At 41.3% G+C, this 22,477-nt stretch overlaps 1 protein-coding gene across 1 annotated transcript in view; it reads left to right on the top strand.

Annotated features, from left to right (window-relative positions):
- LOC132826614 (uncharacterized) overlaps positions 1-22,477 on the top strand; it is a 211,727-nt gene that overhangs the window by 15,198 nt on the left and 174,052 nt on the right. The window contains exons 12-21 of the mRNA XM_060842569.1: positions 1,626-1,730; positions 1,828-2,016; positions 4,888-5,127; positions 5,210-5,366; positions 7,590-7,715; positions 8,120-8,261; positions 11,356-11,451; positions 16,778-16,840; positions 18,630-18,692; positions 20,682-20,744. Of these exons, the coding sequence (XP_060698552.1) occupies positions 1,626-1,730; positions 1,828-2,016; positions 4,888-5,127; positions 5,210-5,366; positions 7,590-7,715; positions 8,120-8,261; positions 11,356-11,451; positions 16,778-16,840; positions 18,630-18,692; positions 20,682-20,744 (1,244 nt within the window). The remainder of the gene's footprint in view (positions 1-1,625; positions 1,731-1,827; positions 2,017-4,887; positions 5,128-5,209; positions 5,367-7,589; positions 7,716-8,119; positions 8,262-11,355; positions 11,452-16,777; positions 16,841-18,629; positions 18,693-20,681; positions 20,745-22,477) is intronic.

Genomic DNA, 22,477 nt, shown 5'->3' with positions numbered 1-22,477 from the left:
TAGTTTCCAAATCTCTCCTCCCCCTACCTCATCCCAGATCCAACCCTCCAACTCAGAACTGCACTTTTATCCTGTCCTGCCTGCCCATCTTCCTTTCCATCCAACTGCTCCACTCTCACCACAGATCAATCCCAATTACACCCCCACCTTCATCTACATATCACCTTCCCACCTACCTTCCCCCCAGCCTCACCCCACCTCCTGTTTATCTTCCCCTTTTCCACTCCACATTATGGATGAAGGGCTTATGATCAAAATGTTGGTTCTCCTGCTCCTCGGATACTGCCTGACCAGATGTGCTTTTCCAGAACCACATGTTTTGATTCTGATCACCAGCATCTGCAGTCCTCACTTTCTCACGATAGTATTGTATCTGAGTTTGATTCTAGTCTCAGTTAATGATCACACAGGCCCACATGTAGCAGATATCACAGCCTAGAAAACCTGGCTAGAAATGCTCACAGACACACACCAAGTCTTTGCTTGGACATAAGCGAGACAGGCTGAAAATGTCTCAAAACAAAACCATCTATTTGATCTGCTAAAATGAGAGTAACTCTTCAGTCATAACGATGGTGATTTTAGTCATCTACCGTGTACTTAAAGCTGCCAGCCCTGTCTCTTTTCTCCCTGATCTATAAAATTCTGCTTCTCCCCCCATAATCCACAAGGTCCAGCCTCTTCTCCAAAGTTCAATAAAGCCCTGCCTTTCCCACTTTTGGATCTTTGCATCCACTTGGGATCAAAATAACAGCAATTGAAACAGAGCACCTTTAACATAAGCCAACATCTGAGTGAGCTTCAGAGGAATGCTATTAGCCGCCGTAGATATTCAGTCAGGTCACCAAAAGCTTGGTCAATGGGGCAGTTTTTAAAAACTACCTTAAAGGAGAAAGAGAGATATCCGATGATGGTCGTTTCAAGAGGGAATTCAAGAATTTAATTATCTTGCCAGCTGATGGCATGGTTACAGTGGAATAACTAAGGTTGAGAATGCTAAAGAGATTCAAATTAAAGGAGTGCAACTATGTTGGAAAGTTGGATAGCCAGAAAATATTGCGTAGATAGGAAGGGTCAGTCCATGATTAGAGAATGCAGACAAGAACTTTAAAAATAATGCATTGCTTTAACTGAATGCTAGGTCAGGTCAGTCAGTACAGTATTTTACAATGTGCAATTGGATGCAACTTCAGAGTGGACAGCAGAACTTTGAGTCACTTCATGTTTATGAAGGGTAGAATGTGGACAGTTGGTCAGGAAGTTTAGAGATGGCAACAGCAAATCAGCCGAGGTAAGGGCAGAGTCAGGTGATATTATGGAGGTGGGAACAGGTATCTTATTAATGCAGTGAAAATGTTTATGATTTGGATGAAGTCATTATATAATATGTAGTTTATAAATGGACAGGGTTTAGGATGAATCCTTGGGTGAGGTGAGTTGGGAGCAGGAAGGGAAGTTTATTTAAGTGTTCCTCTTATTACAATTTGAAAGATCAAGATAAATTTAGTCATGAATGCTATTCTTTCATTGGAAAGGTACAAATTACCTTTGAATTGATCTGCTGGCATTCATCCCAGATTATGTGCCAAGGTTTCATTTCACAATTTCACTCAATTTAATTTTAGGATCAATGTCAACGAGCAATCGGTACATTCCAAATACTGGCGGAGAGTGTTCCCTGCTGTGAAAATGGAGTGACCTGTTCACGGAATATCAGGATTATATTTGAGGTGTGTGTTTGATTAATAGCTTGGGGTTATATTGGGTATTTTAGTGCATGAGCTAATCTGAAATTATTACATTACAAATTCCTTTATTTTCTTACAGGATCGAGAACTAATTCTCTTGAGTGAGAATGGAGTGACTGAGGTGTCCCTTGGGAAAACTCAGTGCACAGATAATCTCTACACACTTCACACTGTTGGACTGTATTTAGTCCTGAGATTTTCTAATGGGATCACTGTGATATGGGACAAACGTACAAGACTGTCAGTCACACTGGCTGCAAATTGGAAGGTAAGTAAAGCCTAGACATTCATAACCACTCCCTCACATCAGTTTGTCAATACAGAAAACATACTCAGAAACCGGAAATTACTATGGTACCTGATTAATTTAAACAACAATAATATTTTAAGACATGCTAACTGAAACACCAGAACACTGTATAAACACTATGAAGGAAAGATGGAGAAATTTCTGGACCATTCAGTACAAAAGGGAACAATGACTGGGAGGCATAGACCAACCCCACTTCAGAGTGCACTAAGGATCAACAGTAGCAGTGAGATGGAAGTAATAGAGTGAATAATAACTTCTGTAATGTTTAGTAATTTGGCGATCAACCTCCATTCAGTTGTCAGCACTCTTAGAGTCAGAAGGTTGTGGGTTTCAGTCAAATGTGGAAAAAAATGCAGAAAGAGACCATTCAGCCCATTGCATCTGCACTGATCCTTCAAAGAGCATCCCTCCCAGAACCACACCCCAACCCAATCTTTGTAACCCAGCATTGCCCATGGCTAATTCATCAAGCCTGCACCTTTTTGAAAACTATGGGCAACTTAGCATGGCGAATCCACCTAAACTGTACATCTGTGGACTGTGGGAGGAAACTGGTGCATTTGGAGAAAACCCTCTCAGACATGGGGGAAGGGAGGGAAAGGGGGTGCAGAATGTACAAACTCTACACAGACAGTCACCATAGGATAGAATTCAATCTGGGTTTCTGGCATAGTGAGGCAACACTGCTAACCACTGTGCTGCCTTATTGTAATATTCTAGTGCAGTATACAGGGTGCTGCACTGTCAGAATCTCCATCATTTGGATAAAGCTTTATATAAAACAAATTAAGTGACCATACTCGAACTGACATTTGTCAGTCTGTGCTATCTGCAAGTACATTTTTCCTACATTTCATGTCAACAATTCAACAAATAAAGTCCTTGATTCTGCTTTGATGCATCCATACTCATGGAAGATGCTACATGAATTGAAGAATTTCTTTTAGTTTTAGTTATTCAATATTGTAACCGCAATAACTGCACAGAGACTGGTATCCCGTCAACAAGTCACTCTTTATTTACAAGTTTTGATTAGATTAGATTAGATTACTTACAGTGTGGAAACAGGCCCTTCGGCCCAACAAGTCCACACCGACCCGTCGAAGCGCAACCCACCCATACCCCTACATTTGCCCCTTTTACCTAACACTACGGGTAATTTAGCATGGCCAATTCACCTGACCCGCACATCTTTGGACTGTGGGAGGAAACTGGAGCACCCGGAGGAATCCCACGCAGACACGGGGAGAATGTGCAAACTCCACACAGACGGTCGCCCGAGGTGGGAATTGAACCCGGGTCCCTGGCGCTGTGAGGCAGCAGTGCTAACCACTGTGCCACCGTGCATAGTACTTGGGCTCTAAACCACCAGCTCAGAACCAGCCCCTAGACTGACGGGACTCTTTCAATCTCCTATTTACATCTGTCAGCCAGGGCTCCCTGGTTAGCCCATGTTAACAATCCCAATCAAGAATCTCATTGTCAATGAGATCCATCTTATTCCACTCACTACAGTAACATTATAGGAAACAGACAACACCAGGTTATAGTCCAACAGGTTTAATTGGAAGCACACTAGCTTTTGGAGCGATGCTCCTTCATCAGGTAGTAGTGGAGGGCTCGATCGTAACACAGAATTTATAGCAAAAATGTAAACTTGATGTCTGTGTCGATATGTGCAGTCTTCTTGGAGATCCTCTCCGCTTTAAGCCGGCGATGAGTGGTGTCGATAGTAGTCATGATTTGGAGGTGCCGATATTGGACTGGGGTGTACAAAGTTAAAAATCACACAACACCAGGTTACAGTCCAACAGGATTAAGCAGCAAAGGCAGGTCCTTGCGAGGTTGATTTGAGGTCATGCGGTTGGAACACCAGCATAAGAATGCAAAACAGAGCCAAAGCAGTGAAACACTTGTTCAACACCACAGAAAGCATTCTTTCAAAGTATTTTTGGTAGATGTTTAGCATAGAGGATTAAATTACATACCTGGAAGCAGAAAAACAATTAGAACAATGAATTTAATGGGACACTTCAGAAGCCTACTCCTGTGCTGCCACCTATTGTCAAGATCATTCAGACACATATAATGGGTTTTGATTATCAATTTACACATTTCACAATGAAACTGTGACAAACTCACACCATGACAATAGAAATTTGTATGAGAAATTTAAATACATGACTTACTAATTCCCTTAGGCTTTGCAAGCAAGGAACCATTTAGGTCGACTGAAAGGTCGGTTCTGAATGGAAGTTCATAAATGAGAGGTTGTGGGGGTCATGGTATATTGATATTTATCATTATTCTTTCTAAAGTTATGTATTGTTCTTATATTCCCATTTTAAATGCATATATCTACATTTGTAATGGCAACTGCCAGTTTAATGTTGTAATGGTATATTTATGAAGAGTCCACACCAGTTATTCCAAAAACACATGCAAATGTATGTCCAGGTTTTGTTCACCTATGAAGAAAGCAAGAACCTGCAATTCCCTAGCATCTTTCATAGCATCAGGTCACTCCAAGGTACTTTACAGGCAATGATAGCACTATCAATGATAGCTCCAAAGTAGCCTTATCGAAATTCAATTCTAGATTTTTTTTCTATCAAGTGAATTGGCTTCTTGAAGTACAGTAGACCCTTATAGAGTTTAACAGCCTACGGAGACACCTCACCTGAATTGCAATGACATTCCAGAAGCAGAATTGATCTATTCCAGAACTTGTTCTCAATCTTGGGTTATCTTGGAAAGAATTATGGAACATACATTACAGTTTTGTAATATTCTCTACTGGTTTAATTCTTTTTTTGTGCTGTTCAGAATAAAGTTTGTGGCCTTTGTGGAAATTTCAATGAGGACATTGAAGACGATTTGAAAACAAAGTGGAACTATGTGGTGACCAGTCCTGTGGAGCTTGGCAACAGTTGGAAGACAATGTACTCCTGCCCTAATACAGTGAATCAAACATTCCCTTGTGACAGAAATCCATATTGTTTAGCCTGGGCTCGGAAGAGATGCAACATAATCAATAGTGCAGTCTTTCAAGCTTGCCATAAAAAGGTAAAGTGATGAACAATTATAAAGAAATATGAAACTCTTACAAAAAGCTCCAGTGATTTCTGATCCTATGGTACTTTATCAGGTTAACCCAACTCCATACTATGAAGCTTGTGTCGAAGAAGCTTGTGCTTGTGATTTGGAGGGAAAATATCTGAGTTTCTGTACCGCAGTAGCAGTGTATGCGGAAGCTTGTAACAAGGTTGATGTTTGCATTCGCTGGAGAACTCCAGACCTGTGTCGTAAGTTGACATGTCTGAAGCATAATGTGACATCTTGTAGTTTTCAAGAACATCTGCAGGAAATTTAAAACTGTGGTTAAATTAGGTGCTTTTTGCTGTTGTCAATAATTTTTGTAATTCATTTAACTGTGACAATCAATGTTTTCCTTTTCAAATTCTCACTTTTTGATCATAAAATTACATTTATCTTCGACTAGAGCTTAGTGGACAGGGCATTTTGGAACAATTGACTTGGACCCTATGTTAGCAGTTGGCCTTTTTCTCATTCCTTTGTATCATGGGGAGTGATTTTCACCCAATCAACCAAATGCAGTTCAGCCATCCTGCACACTTATTATTAAAGTACAGTCATTTATATTTTTATCAATGGCTGCCTCTCCATTCTACTATTGTATGCCTAATCTGAAATGTTTGGCTTAATTAATGTCCTTGTTTGTGGATAATCAAGAGAAACTGTGACCACTTGCAGCCTTATTAATTGCTCCTATCCACTTCCTATATTTCTAGTGTCCTTAAACACTGGGAGTAGTTCTACACATCATCATGACCATCACTGTAATTGATGTTATATATGAAATAATGAGCGAATGCAGTTTGTTTGATGTTGACATTGATGCTCATGCTAATTCTCCTGTGCCATCCTGATTGTCTAAAGGTGCTTCATCTATCAGCCTTTTAGAAATAGCTGAATAGCATAGTCAAGGCTCTGAGTATTGCTGTCACTGGAACTCTCAGGCTTAGGCAGTTTAACAGTCCAGACCAATGACTAGCATGTTTAACAGTAGCCTAATATAAATGGACTCAATTGTAATTGGAGCACAGATACAAATCCAACTCAGGCATTATGTCCCAGCTGTTTTTATGGGTATTTTGAGAGTTATGCCCAACATCCCTGGAAACAATGCAGAAGCCAGCCACAGGAGCTGATGCATCTGAGCAGGGGGAGCTGTGTGAAAGGACATCTCAGTGATTCAGACTTTGTCCCTGCTATAGCTGAAAATCAAGAATTCAAAACTTAGCACATTCACCTCCACTGTGCTCAGCCCTTCACCCACGACATTCTGCCATGTCCAATGCAAGCCAACTCATACTTGCTCATACCCCTCCACACACCCACAGCCTTAATACCATAAATACTAAGCTGTGTTTCTCTCCCCCCGTCCCCATAAACCTTCATGCCAGTCTATCCCCACCTCCCCATCATCATGGCTCCTCCTAGCTACCTTGAAATGCTACCGTCCTCTACACACTGCCATAAGCCTTCATCGCCCCATTCCCTTGTACTCACTCCCAACAGAGATGTATAGTCTATTTTACAACTTAGTATCAACTTACGCCAAACTGTGCCACATTCACCAACTTTATCCTTACACCTTCCATGCCAACTCACCCAGGAATGGCCAGACCTCAGGATTCATGCAGATACAACATAAAATAAAGTCTATTAATTACTTCATTATTTAAAGAAAAACTTTTATTGCTAAAAACCCGATCAGTACACTTACATCCCTACAACTGCATAATCCTTTATATGTAGAAATTGGATACATAGACCCACATCAAAGACTATGGAGCTGTCAATCAAAGTTTAATCTGGTAGGCACCACACTGTGACCCATTATTACACAATTGATGCAGCAGAAAACCTATGGGCTATGTCAACTTATGGCATTAAATTGCAAACACTGACTTTTATAAAGTGTAGAATCTTTCAAATTTAAAGGGCAGGGTTTATAGACCTGAAAGGGTCCACAACTCCTTTTAGTCTATCCACATTTTACACACATTTGTGTCTACTCTTTATAATTCCAAATGGTATGTGATCTCTCCCAAAGGATGCTTTAACTCTCCCAAGCCTCTCCCAGACCATCTCTAGAAAGGTATGCTACTCTCCCAATAACGTCAGCAAGCTTTAAGATTTTACTGAGAAGTGTGAGGGCCATGTATTGCAGTTTGGAAATCCCATCAGGGAAAAAATAAATGTGGGTATGTTTAAAAGCAGGTGCACTCTTACTTGCACAACTGCCATGGTGAATCCAAGTATGTGCAAACTGTTTCCACTCTAGCTAAAAGTGGGGGCACCGCACTCAAGGGCAGTATTTCTGGAATCATTGTTCTGGGGGCTGTCAGACTGGAAACCCTCTCCCTTCCCATGAAACATCAGACCAATATGTATTTTGCATGAATGGTTAAGTAGTGTTGAACTTTTTGTTTACATTACAGCTGTGTATTGTGATTATTACAATGCTCCTGGTGAATGCAGTTGGCATTATCAGCCATGTGGAACACTGACAACAAAAACCTGCTCAGATCATTCCATCACAAAGAAGTTATCTGCAAATCTTGAAGGTTGCGTTTTCATTTTATTTAATCAGAAATTTTAAAAAAATTGAAGGCACAAAACAGGGTCTGACTAGGGTCCTATTGTAATAATAATTGACTAATTAAGGTTCCTCAATTAAATGTGAAAGATTCACAAAGATTAAATTTATAATGATCAATGAACTATAAAAAGATTTTGTGTATCTTCTGATCCCATCCCATGCAATCATGTATCCAGCACAGAGAATCTTCTGACTTATCTTTCAGTGCATGCTCAAAATCTAACTAAGTACTGATTGATTTTTGTCAGAAAAAAGCACAAATATTTTGGTTTCTGACTTGTGCTGTTAATTTTCTGCTATCACCTAAGATATCCAACATTAAAGGAGTTTATGTATGTTATCATGGTGATTTTATTTCTCACTGTTTAGGGTGTTATGCTAAATGCCCAGAGAATGCTCCTTATTTGGATGAAAATACAATGAAGTGTGTTACACTCCCCCAATGCACTTGTTATTATGATGGAAGAATACTGCAACCCGGTGAAATAACATGGAATGCTTGTGAAAAATGGTACAGTATCCCTGTCAATGCAAAGTTAAAAATCACACAACACCAGGTTACAGTCCAACAGGTTTAATTGGAAGCACACTAGCTTTCGGAGCGGCGCTGCTTCATCAGGTGATAGTGGAGGGCTCGATCGTAACACAGAATTTATAGCAAAACTTTGCAGTGTGATGTAACTGAAATTATACACTTTCTCACACTCACAACCCCCACCCCAGACAGACACACACACACAGATAGACAAAGACCCACATGCACACATATATTTTGTGGGGTGAATTTGTACTTGCAGAGTTACATAGCACTTTGCTCAAAAACTGTATACATTCATGTAGAACTCTGAGCTCAAAAACTGCATGAATTTATATAAAACTCTGTTATCTCACTTTTTGGATTAGAATCAATCTAAACATCAGGTCATAGACAGAGAACACAGGGGGCTAACACCTTCAACATATTGTCCAGCTATCACCATTGTTAACAGCTAACCCGAGAATGCAACTTTAAAAAAAGGTTTTGTGATTTACACATGAAAGAAGTGAAACTATCACTGTATTCTAACAGATGAAAGGTTTAACAATCAATTTTTCAATGTATAATTTTAGTTACATCACTGCAAATTTTTGCTATAAATTCTGTGTTACGATCGAGCCCTCCACAATCACCTGATGAAGGAGCGTCGCTCCGAAAGCTAGTGTGCTTCCAATTAAACCTGTTGGATTATAACCTGGTGTTGTGTGACTTTTAACTTTGTATACCCCAGTCCAACATCAGCATCTCCAAATCTTGTCAATTCAGGTCCTTTGTTTGATCACCATTCTCAATCTGAATGCAAAATAATAATTGGAATTCATCTGGATCCTTCACACCTTTATGTTTAATTCATCCAGCTCGAATTGTTATAGAGAGCCATTCTCAATAAGTTACCTTTTATTCCATTTCCAAGTTAGGGGCATTTTTCTTTCAGCCAGAATCAAACTGGATCAAATTAAATCATACTTGCCATGATTTGGAGATGCTGGTGTTGGAATGGGGTGTACAAAGTTAAAAATCACACAACACCAGGCTATAGTCCAACAGGTTTAATTGGAAGCACACCAGCTTCCTGATGAAGGAGCGTCGCTCCGAAAGCTAGTGTGCTTCCAGTTAAACCTGTTGGACTATAGCCTGGTGTTGTTTGATTTTTAATCATTTTTCCAGTTCACTAAGCACAAATTTTGATTAATTGCAAAAGGAAATTCTTTGTAACTCGAAGTCTTAACAGAATAAAAGCAATTTTATGAATTTCAGATTGAAATAATAACTCACAAAATACACATTTTGATAATTAAATATCAAATAGATTTTGCAGTGCTCTCCAAACTGAACTAATGACTATCCCCCTTGCTGCTCTCAAAAAATCAACATTACTTTCTTTACTCTGTCTTTCAAATTCCACCATCATCTCTTCCTTACCAGTATATGTAGTTTCCTTCTGCAGTTTCTACTTTTCCTTGATTTCTGGTTTTTCAAGACCAGCCTATTTGTCGTTCCTTGTTCCTTCCATCACAGCTTTAGCAGCTGACCTGTCAGTCACTGTGAACATTTCATCAGAAAGTCAATTTTTTACCAATTCTCCTTTGTCACCCTCTCTCTTGCATTTAAAAATTTCCCAAAGACTGAAAGAGAGGCTGCAATTTTTTTTCTCTTTCATCTCATTTCTTGGCACCCATTCATTCTGTAAAGCACTTTATACTTGTACCTTGTTGTAATACCTTATTTGTTTCATTTATACCAGCATTTGTATCAATGGAGCCACGCAATGCCAACGTAAGTAACTTTTCATCTCAGCCTTCAATTGTTATCTCAATGCATGAGAAATATCTGCTTCTTTTTGCTGCAAGACACTTATTAGATTAGATTCTCTACAGTGTGGAAACAGGCCATTTGACCCAACAAGTCCACACTGACCCTTCAAATAATAACCCACCCAGACCCATTCCACTATCCTATATTTCCCTCTGACTGATGCACCTAACACTCGGTGCAATTTAGCATGGCCAATTCAGCTGACCTGCACATCTTTGGATTGTGGGAGGGAATTGGAGCACCTAGAGGAAACCCGTGTAGACACGAGAAGAATGTGCCAACTGGAATTGAACCCCTGTCCCTGGCACTGTGAGGCAGCAGTGCTAACCACTAAGCCACTGTACGGCCCCTGTTACTATTGGAGGGCTTCATTTTAGTTCTGCCAATCATTCAATATTAGATCTGGGGGACCATTTTATATGAAAACTTTAATGGTAATTGTAAACTCTTGGGTTGGAAGTGGCAACCTCCAGGATTGTCTTGAGATTCTCCAGGATTTGAAGACAAATTTACAGAATAACACACAGCATTAAAATAAATCTTTTTCTTTCAAATCAATGGCTTATTACTTATACATTTGTGGAGCTTCAAAAGACAAGGTGATTTGAGTGAGAATACAGAATAATACAAGGCGTAGTGAACAAACTACTTTCTGCCAGATTGATTTGGAAGGCTTGTTACATGAGGATAGGTGTGCTGGCTGTCCAACTGGGGAATGAGCAGGTGGGCCAATTAGAGGCATGCATCAAGTGACGGAATCTTTCGAATTGCAAAAGACACACACAGTCATATCTTTATTGGGCCACTTTTAATTTTAAGACCCACTCCTATCCTGCTCACACCTTTAATCTGGGCATACTGAAATCAACTGTAATGTCACATTGCCAAAGGACCAAGTTCAAATGGCTTAGTGACCTCATGTAGCAATAACTCTAGAACTGAATATGTATATTGTGTACTGCTCAAGACTCCAATATGATCTACCATGCCAACTGTATCATCAGCATCTGCAAGATATCTCAGTATCTTGTCTGCAAGATATATATTTGGCTAATATGGACTGAAGGGTCAGTTTCCATGCTATGCATCTTTGTGACTCTATGACCTCCATGTTTCAATAATGTTTGGTTGTGGGCCTTATACGCAATGGCACATTTGGTTTTATGCTGTCTAGAAACAGAGTAACACAACTAAAAATCGTCATGATTCAAATAGAACTGCAGGGTTATTTTAGGTCTGTTTATCACAACAGGGTTTACAACCACAACGGTGAGCACAACTGTATCATCCATTTCAACTCCATTTACGTCATTGACAACGGCATCCTCTTCAACAATAACAAGCACAGGTAAAGAGGAAACCAGACTTGTAAAGTAATAATGTACAATATTATTTTATATTCTTTAAGAAAGGAGCTGAGCATGAATTTTCACTGCAATTAGGTGCTGAGGAAGTGATGTATTGTTGCATTTCCTGATTTTTAGTCAAGAGATTCATTGGAGGACCTGACTACCTTCTCAAATAGATTTCACCAAATCCTTTTATACTTTTTTTGAAAAAAAGGACATGGAGGGTGTGTGCTGGCTAATATTAATCCCTAAATCAATGTTGTAAGAAAAGATTATAAGTCATTTTCAAATTACTGGGAGCTTGGTGCACACTAAATGACTCTGTTTCCTACATTACAAGAATTGTTTCATTTGGTGGGAGAAGTTTTAAGATCTCTTGTGGCCTTAAAAGACATATACAGGAGCCTTTTAACAATAAAACTGTAAATAATGTTTGCAATATAGTAAACAAAAATAATAGAAGATGGAAGAGGAGAAATTAGGAATTAATGTACAAATTTTCATGTGGAAAAGAATATATTAAGTTTCAAAAACTGCTAGACGGTGAGGTCTGCAGATGCTGGAGATCAGAGTTGAGAATGTGTTGCTGGAAAAGCACAACAGGTCAGGCAGCATCCAAGGAGCAGGAAAATCAATGTTTCAGGACAGAGCCCTTCATCAGGAATGAAGCTGGGAGTCTCGGAGGGTGGAGAGATAATTGTGAGGAGGAGTCGGGTTGGGGAAAAGGTAGCTGAGAGTGCAATACGTGGATGGAAGTGGAGGTGAAGGTGATAGGTCAGAGATGGTGTGGAGCAGATAGGTGGGAAGGAAGATCGACAGGTGGGACAGGTCTTGAGGACAGTGCTGAGCTGAAAGTTTGGAACTGGGGTAAGGTGGAAGGATGGAAAATGAAGAAACTGGTGAAGATCACATTGATGCCCTGGGGTTAAAGGGTGCCATTGCAGAAGATAATGTGTTCTTCCTCCAGGAGTCTGGTGGTGAGGGAGTGGCGATGGAGGAGGCCCAGGACCTGCAAGTTCTCGACAGAGTGGGAGGGGGAGTTGAAATATTCAACCACTGGGCGGTTGTGTTATGGGTGTCCCAGAGATGTTCTCTAAAGTGCTCTGTGAGAAGGTGTCCAGTCTCCCCATTGTAGAGGAGACTGCATCGGGAGCAACGGATATAATAAATGACATGTGTGGATGTGCAGGTGAAACTTTGATCAATGTGGAAGGCTCGTTTGGGGCCTTGGACGGCGGTAAGGAGTGAGGTGTGGGCGCAGGTTTTGCAATTCCTGCGGTGGCAGGGGAAGGTGCCAGGAGGGGAGGGTAGCTTGTTGTGGGGGCGTGGGCCTGACCAGGTGGTCACAGAGGGAACAGTCTTTGCGGAAAGCAGATAGGGGCAGGGGGGAATATATCCCCGGTGGTGGGGTCCATTTGTAGGTGGCTGAAATGTTGGCGGATGATGGGATTTATGCGAAGGTTGGTGGGATGGAACGTGAGGACTGGGGGGGATCTGTCCTTGTTGCAGTTGGATGAGTGGGGTTTGAGATCAGAGGCCCGAACGTGGATGAAATGTGTTTGGAGGGCATCTTCAACCACGTGGGAGAGGAAATTTTGGTCTTTAAAGAAGGAGGCCATCTGGTGTGTTCTGTGGTGGAACTGGCCCTCCTGGGAGCAGATGCAGTGGAGGCAGAGGAATTGGGAATATGGGATGGCATTTTTGCTGGAGATAGGGTGGGAGGATGTGTAATCCAGGTAGCTGTGGGAATCGGTAAGTTTGTAAAAAAATGTCAGTGTTGAGACGGTCCTCATAGATGGAGATGGAGAGGTAAGGAAGAGGAGAGAGGTGTCAGAGATGGTCTAGGTGGATTTAAGGTCAGGGTGGAATATGTTGGTGAAGGTGATGAACTGTTCGACCACCTCGTGGGAGCACAAGGTGATGCCAATACTGTCATCAATGTAGTGGAGGAAGAGGTGTGGAGTGGTGCCGGTGTAACTACGGAAGATGGACTGTTCTACATAGCTGACAAAGAGACAGGCATAGCTGTGGCCCATGCGGTGCCCATGGCTCCCCTTTTCATCTGGAGGAAGTGGGAGGATTGAAAGGAGAAATTGTTGAGGGTGAGGACCAGCTCAGCCATATGACTGAGTCTGTCAGTGGAAGGGTACTGGTCGGGACCTTGGGAGAGGAAGAAACAGAGGTCATGGTGGATGGAGGTGTAGAGGGATTGTATATCCATGGAAAAGATGAAGCTGGAGGCTGGGGAAATGGAAGTCTTGGAGAAAGTGAATGGCATAGGTGGTGTCCTGAATGTATGTGGGGAGTTCCTGGACTGGGGAGATAGGACAGTATCGAAGTAGGTGGAGATGAGTTTGATGGGACAGGAGCAGGCTGAGATGATAGGTTGGCTGAGGTAGTCAGGCTTGTGGATTTGGGTAGGAGATAGAATCGGGCAGTGTGGGGTTCCCAAACTATGAGGTTGGAAGCTGTGGTTGGGAGATCCCCTGACGTGATGGGATTGTGTATAGTCTGGGAGATGATGATTTGGGGATGGGGTGTGAGGTCATGGATGAGGGGGTGGTAAGAGGAGGTGGAGTAGCAATCATATCAAAAACTGGATGCAATCTGCCACACCCAATCGCGACAGAAGTGATTCTCATACACAAAGTTGAATGAAGCATCAAAAATGAAAATATGACAGAAATGCTGACTGTGTTTGTTTCAGATTCCCAGCATCCACAATGTTTTCATTTGGCATAATTTGGTCACCTGGAGTCCTTCCCTAAAAAAAGACCCAGGATGTTTTGATCATTTAAATTTGTGGCCAACATTATTTGTCAGACTCCGATATGAAACAGAGAAATAATCAATAGAATTAATTGTCCCAGGTCTTAAAGTGACCAGTAAGACTGCTTTCAAAAATCTCTTGAAATTTTTGAAGGAAACTGGAAACCTTGGGTTTGCTATCTCCCAGTTTTGCCACTGACCCCCTCAGCTCATCCCCATCGGACCACTCCAAAGGCATCAGCTAATATTCTGGTGGACCAATAAGGTTGTCATTAGGAGGGAGGAGTTGTGGATTCTTGCTTAATTAAGGTTTGGGTCCCATCTTTGGCAGTGTCCCTGAACTATGGTGACAAGGCCCAAGGTAGATCGAAGGCAATCCTTCCTTGCCCAATCTGTCACTGCATGCCGCAAATTTTCTGTCACTAATAAATGTAGACACCAGTGAACTAAAAACATATCTGGCAATGCTGAGTGTCAAATCAAAATATTACATTATTGAACATTTTTGCCAATTAATGCTTTGTATTGTATCCTTGCACAAAAACATCCATCTCTGGCCCTGAATTTACTTTTGCAATACCCAGAGGTAGTTTTTTAATTGCAAGGCTTGAAAAGGTATGTATCTGTTATGTATAGATCTTCTCTGTGTCACCGTCTTACAGAAAAATGAAAGCACTCAAAATTGAAAGAGAAAAATTAGAGAACTGCAAATGACAATATAAAATGATCAGTAAAGAACAGAATTGAAATGCAAATGGCATACAGCATTAAGATAATTCATCAAATACTTTATTTTTACAATATATAAGAGTAAAGTCTTAAATGCAAATACACTGCTAAAACTTCGTCCGTTGTCCACAGAAGTCAATACCTTGTTATTCTGGATGAATTAGTCACTGATTGGCTACCTGAATATTGTAAAATAACTTGCAATGATTTATTTCAAAACAAGTGTTGTGTCATCATCACAGTCACAAGAAATGATAATCCAGTCTGTTTTGACTTGACTTTTACCTTCTTGGAAGTACGTTGTTTTAAATTCCTTTCACATCCACGGATGTGACATCCAGTCTCTCTCTCTCTCTCTCTCTCTCCTCTCTCCACTCTCCACCCAGTTGCTTAAATTGCACCAGCAGCAATTTTAGATGACATAAGCCTCTTTTTAAGGTAGAAAATGACATTTTGGAGCTATAAGTTAAAAATTTCACAGTACTTTAGCGTTCTGACTTGTGGTCATGGTATGCAGATTAAAATTGATGAAATGCATGCTAAGTTTTCTCTTTTCCCAAATATGTCCCTGTTGGAATGGAATGCGTTGGTTGGATGCTTCATGTTTTTGCCTGTCCTTTAGAAATATCAATTACACTGAAGTCAGTTCCTGCTTGAGAATTTAAGTTGCTGGTTTAAATATTGAATAAAACCTCAGTATGATTTACATCGAAAACAAAGATGAAGCGGGTCTTCCTTGATTAAAGATGTTTTAAGTTAGCCTCAGAGTTCAATGTGAAAGGAACAGATCTTTAAAATGAGTGAGTAAATGTTGCAGGTATTGATCAGCTGAATCATTGCAATTATGAGCAGCAGCCAACAGCATGCAGGAATAAAATCACAAACATTTTGCAAGAATGAGATGAAGCATCTGCAGAAATATGTTGAGAAGAGGTTTGGCATTTTCAGTGAGTGAATTATAGGTTACCTGAGAGGTGAAAGCCAAAAGCTCTCAATTCAGTCATTTTACTTTGGAACGCAGTCAGTGTAACTTTGTTTGGTTTTCTGTCAATTGAATTCATTTATACTCAAGAAGAGAAAGCTTTGATTTAACTATTGATTGAAAATAAATCAGCAGGCACTAGTGGGTGCTCGAGCGCATCCAAATCACGGCAGCTACCGGGGTATTTGGGCTATGACTTCCAAAGAGTCTCAAGGACAGGAGCTGGCCCAGTTGATATTGGATATTGAGTTCCCAGAGACCCTGTAGACATGGGAAAAATCAGAAATTGCCATGGAAAGTAGGTCCAAAGTTCTTTCAGAGCTCTTGCCCATTTCACATTCCTGTGGTGCGATGGAAATGTACTTTGATTAGATGATTGCAAAACCTCTGTAACTCAGGTCACTTTGCCTTTCTGATTAAAAATCACAAGAGTGGAGTCTGAACTACGTTGGCATCTGGTGATTTTGGATATCATTCATACATTTCAGAAGAAAAAACCACATCTGTACCACCAACTACAACTGGCTCTACCAGTGCTTCAACTAGAGATGAGTGAGGAATTGCTTCAGTGTGAAATAGCCAGGCCTGAGAGGGAAATGATATTATTACCTTAGTTCTTTATTCGGGCATTTATGACAAATGAATAGCTTCATCCTCACGAAGCAATGTCTTAACTTCAAAACTAAAATACGAAAGGCAGCAGTGCTCGAGCACATCCAAATCACGGCAGCTAATGGGGTATTTGACACTGGATATGTCTGTTTTTCTGTGATGCTGACATTTGCACAATAATGTCTTCTACCAACTTGGGCGTATTGAATGTGATTGCATTTGTTTCACTTCAGGACAAACAACGACAACAACAGGGATAACCACCACACCGAGTTCACCTGCCAGTTCCACAACGGGTGAGTGCTGTCTTTTTTCATTCAATATGATAAATAATTAAACAAGATGAATCGGTGACAATTTAAATCCTCGGTCAGTGGAATTCCAGTGTCACAAGAGTTTGATGTGTCATTCTCCCAGCTCAGGAGTTTGTGGGAGCACAAGCCATTCCTGAGACTTGAACATCACCATCATCCACAGCTTTAATCTCCAGCAAACAATCTCCCTGGTATTAGATCAGAAATGTTTCCCACCCAGCGTGCAGATAAATGTTAATAATCGATTATTACCAGTGTAACTCAATAATCAGGATTGGTTTATCACAACATTCTTGCTTACCCATACCCCAATATGCACATTAAGTGTCTGCTCAAAATCAAATTGAACAAAACAAGTTGAGGGCTCAAAGCAAAATGCTGGCGTGATGGTGATGAAACAGAACATAGAGAGAATTTTCACTAGTAACTCAGCCGATGTGGCATCATCTCTGTGATCAGAAACACAGTCAGGGCTCCAAATCCTCCGACTTTTTTGGAACTTTGCAATAAATCATTGGTCTTCCAGCATTAGAACATGTGTGAAGTATTTCCTCTGAACATGGTGTGATGATTAACATTTCGGTAATATCCGCTTCCATCCAGTAACAAGGAATTGTGCTTTTGTGAAAGTACAATTAAATGTTAAAAATGCTGCCATGATACCTGCTGGTTTAGAATGCTCCTTTTCTCATGTTTCATATGGGTATTAAAATTTGGCCAACATTTCTATTGGTCATCTTATTAGTGAATGGACATCCTGGCCCAATAGACACACACCAAGCGCCTCCAGTTCATATGATGTTGAACTGATAGAGATGGTACGCAAGCAATTGTATTCTCTTCATGATTCCATTGGAGATATTCACTGTCAAATTTTCCAAAACACTTTAAGGCTACTCAGTGAATCAGAAGACAATGTGAAGTCTATTAAAGGAGTGGGATTGCTGTATTATCCCACCAGCAATTCTCCCCAGGAATTTTGTTCAGACTACCAATTTCGAATTTGCTAGGAAAATCAAACATCAACAACACTGCCGACCACAACTGGCCCAAGGACAACCTCCACTGAAAAATGTACACCTGGTCAATCGAAAATTCATGTGTGCTGGCATTTGGGCTATGACTTCCAAAGAGTCTCAAGGACGGAGCTGGCCCAGTTGATATTTAATATTGAGTTCCCAGAGACCCTGTAGTCATGGGAAAAATCAGAAATTGCCAAGGAAAGTAGGCCCAAAGTTCTTTCAGAGCTCTTGTCCATTTCACATTCCTGTGGTGCGATGGAAATGTACTTTGATTAGATTATTGCAAAATCTCTGTAACTCAGGTCACTTTGCCTTTCTGATTAAAAATCACAAGAGTGGAGTCTGAACTACATTGGCATCTGGTGATTTTGAATATCATTCATACATTTCAGAAGAAACAACCACATCTGTACCACCAACTACAACTGGCTCTACCAGTGCTTCGACTAGAGATGAGTGAGGAATTGCTTCAGTGTGGAATAGAAAGGCCTGAGAGGGAAATGATTTTATTACCTTAGTTCTTTATTCGGACATTTCTGACAAATGAATAGCTTCATCCTCACGAAGCAATGTCTTAACTTCAAAACTAAAATACGAAAGGCAGCAGTGCTCGAGCACATCCAAATTACGGCAGCTAACGGGGTCTTTGACACTGGATATGTCTGTTTTTCTGTGATGCTGACATTTGCACAATAATGTCTTCTCCCAACTTGTGGGTATTGAATGTGATTGCATTTGTTTCACTTCAGGACAAACAACGACAACATCAGGGATAACCACCACACCGAGTTCACCTGCCAGTTCCACAACGGGTGAGTGCTGTCTTTTTTCATTCAATATGATAAATAATTAAACAAGATGAATTGGTGACAATTTAAATCCTCGGTCAGTGGAATTCCAGTGTCACAAGAGTTTGACGTGTCATTCTCACAGCTCAGGAGTTTGTGGGAGCACAAGCCATTCCTGAGACTTGAACATCACCATCATCCACAGCTTTAATCTCCAGCAAACAATCTCCCTGGTATTAGATCAGAAATGTTTCCCACCCAGCGTGCAGATAAATGTTAATAATCGATTATTACCAGTGTAACTCAACAATCAGGATTGGTTTATCACAACATTCTTGCTTACCCATACCCCAGTATGCACATTAAGTGTCTGCTCAAACATCAAATTGAACAAAACAAGGTGAGGTCTCAAAGCAAAATGCTGGCTTGATGGTGATGTGACAGAACATAGAGAGAATTTTCACTCGTAACTCAGCCGATGTGTTATCATCTCTGTGACCAGAAACACAGTCAGCGCTACAAATCCTCTGACTTTTTTGGAACTTTGCAATAAATCATTGGGCTTTCAGCATTAGAACATGTGTGAAGTATTTCCTCTGAACATGGTGTGATGATTAACATTCTGGTGATATCCGCTTCCATCCAGCAACAAGGAATTGTGCTTTTGTGAAAGTACAATTAAATGATAAAAATGCTGCCATGATACTTCCTGGGGTAGAATGCTACATTTCTCATGTTTCATATGGGTATTAAAAATTGGCCAACATTTCTTTTGGTCATCTTATTGGTGAAGGGTCATTCTGGTACAATACACACACACCAAACGCCTACAGTTCAAATGATGTTGAACTGATAGAGATTGTACGCAAGCGATTGTGTTCTCTACATGATTCCATTGGAGACATTCAATGTCAAATTGTCCAAAACACTTTAAGGCTACTCAGTGAATCACAAGACAATGTGAAGTCTATTAAAGGAGTGGGATTGCTGTATTATCCCTCCTGCAATTTATCACAGGAATTTTGTTCAGACTACCAATTTTGAGTTTGCTAGGAAAATCAAACATCAACAACACTGCCGACCACAACCGGCCCAAGGACAACCTCCACTGAAACATGTACACCTGGTCAATCTAAAATTCATGTGTGCTGGTATTTGGGCTATGATATACAAAGTGTCTCAAGGACAAGAGCTGGCCCAGTTGACATTAGATATTGAGTTAAAAAGTGAGGTCTGCAGATGCTGGAGATCAGAGCTGAAAATGTGTTGCTGGTTAAAGCACAGCAGGTTAGGCAGCATCCAAGGAACAGTCCTCCTGATGAAGGGCTCTGGCCCGAAACGTCGAATTTCCTGTTCCTTGGATGCTGCCTAACCTGCTGTGCTTTGACCAGCAACACATTTTCAGCATTGGATATTGAGTTCCCAGAGACCCTGTAGTCATGGGAAGAGTCAGAAATTGTCATTGAAAGTAGGTCCAAAGTTCTTTCAGAGCTCTTTCCATTTCACATTCCTGTGGTGCGATGGAAATGTACATTGATTAGATGATTGTAAAATCTCTGTAACTCAGGTCACTTTGCCTTTCTGAATAAAAATTGCAAGAGGGGAGTCTAAACTGAGTTGTCATCTGGTGATTTTGAAGATCATTCATACATTTCAGAAGAAACAACCACATCTGTACCACCAACTACAACTGGCTCTACCAGTGCTTCAACTAGAGATGAGTGAGGAATTGCTTCAGTGTGGAATAGCCAGGCCTGAGAGGAAAATGATATTATTTCCTTAGTTCTTTATTCGGGCATTTCTGACAAATGAATAGCTTCATCCTCACGAAGCAATGTCTTAACTTCAAAACTAAAATAAGAAAGAAGTAGTGCTCGAGCACATCCAAATCACAGCAGCTACCGGGGTATCGGGCACTGGATATGTCTGTGTTTCTGTGATGCTGACATTTGCATAATAATGACTTCTCCCAACTTGGGCGTATTGAATGTGATTGCATTTGTTTCACTTCAGAACAAACAATGACAACAACAGGGATAACCACCACACCGAGTTCAACTGCCAGTTCCACAACGGGTGAGTGCTGTCTTGTTTCATGATAAAGAATGAAATAAGTTAAAGCAGTTAAAACTTAAATTCTGGTCCATGAAATTTTTCTGTCAATCGAGGTCAATATGTCGTAGTCTCAGCTAACGTGTTTGTGGCATCTTGAAGCATTCCTCAGACTTGAACATCATCAATATCAAAAGCTTTGTCTTTGGCAGAGAATCTCCCTGGTATTGGATCATCATAGGTTCCCACCGGGTTCCCACAACCCAGATGGCCTCCTTCTTTTACATCGCAATTTCCCCCCAGACGTGATCGGCAATGCTCTCCACCGCATCTCCTCCACTTCCTGCTTCTCCGCCCTTGCGCCCTGCACATCCAATCACCACCAGGACTGAACCCCACTGGTCCTCACCTACCAGCCCACCAACCTCCGTATACATCATATCATCCTTTGTCATTTCCACCACCTCCAAACGGACCCCACTACCAGGGATATATTTCCCTCCCCTCCCCTATCAGTGTTCCGAAAAGACCACTCCCTCCATGACTCCCTCATCAGGTCCACAACCCCACCAACCAAACCTCAACTCACAGCATCTTCCCCTGCACCCGCACTTCCGCACACACCTCCCCGCTCACTTCCCTCCAAGGCCCCAAGGGATCCTTCCACATCCGCCACACATTCACCTACACCTACACACATTATTTACTGCATCTGCTGCACCCAATGTGGCCTCCTCTACATTGGGGAGGCAGGCCGACTACTTGCAGAACGTTTCAGAGAACACCTCTGGGACACCCGGACCCACCAACTCAACCACCCCGTGCTCAACACTTCAACTCCCCCTCCCACTCCACGAAGGACATGCAAGTCCTTGGACTCCTCCATCTCCAGACCATAGTAACACGACGGCTGGAAGAAGAATGCCTCATCTTCCGCCTAGGAACCCACCAATCACAAGGAATGAATTCAGATTTCTCCAGTTTCCTCATTTCCCCTCCCCCCACCTTGTCACAGTCCCAATCCTCAAACTCAGCACCACCTTTCTAACCTGCAATCTTCTTCCTGACCTCTCCGACCCCACATCCACTCTGGGCTATCATCCTCACCTTAACCTCCTTCCACCTATCACATTTCCAACACCCCTCCCCCAAGTCCCTCCTCCCTACTTTTATCTTAGCCTGCTTGGCAAACTTTCCTCATTCCTGAAGAAGGGCTCATGCCAGAAATGTCAATTCTCCTGTTCCTGGGATGCTGCCTGACCTGCTGTGCTTTTCCAGCAACACATTTTCAGCTCTGAACTCCAACATCTGCAGTCCTCACTTTCTCCCACAGGGCATACTAATAAATGTTAATAGTTGATGAGTGCGAATGTAACCCAACACCCAGGTTTAGATTTTCATACCAATATTGATTACCTATTCCCATTGTACATTTGCCCTTGGTATCAAGTCTCTGCTTTTTCATCAATTTTAACTAAAGAAGATCAAGACTCACAACAGAATGCTGGTTGTTCTGGTGATGTGACAGAACAAGAAGAAAATTTTCTGAAGAAAGACAACAGATGTGTTATCATCTCCATGTCCAGAAACTCAGTCAACAATCCCAGTCCTTCCACTTCTTTGGAAATTTGCTCTGATTTCTCTGGCTTTCTGTAAAAATGCACACCAAGTAGTTTTTTGGAACATTGTGTGACGATTGGCATTCTGGTGATATCTGCTCCCAACCAGCAACAATGAATTTTGCTTTTTTAAAGTAC

The sequence above is a fragment of the Hemiscyllium ocellatum genome, chromosome 23 (genome assembly GCF_020745735.1).
Source record: "Hemiscyllium ocellatum isolate sHemOce1 chromosome 23, sHemOce1.pat.X.cur, whole genome shotgun sequence".
In the NCBI taxonomy this organism is placed as follows: domain Eukaryota; kingdom Metazoa; phylum Chordata; class Chondrichthyes; order Orectolobiformes; family Hemiscylliidae; genus Hemiscyllium; species Hemiscyllium ocellatum.
This window is presented reverse-complemented; position numbering and strand designations above follow the sequence as displayed.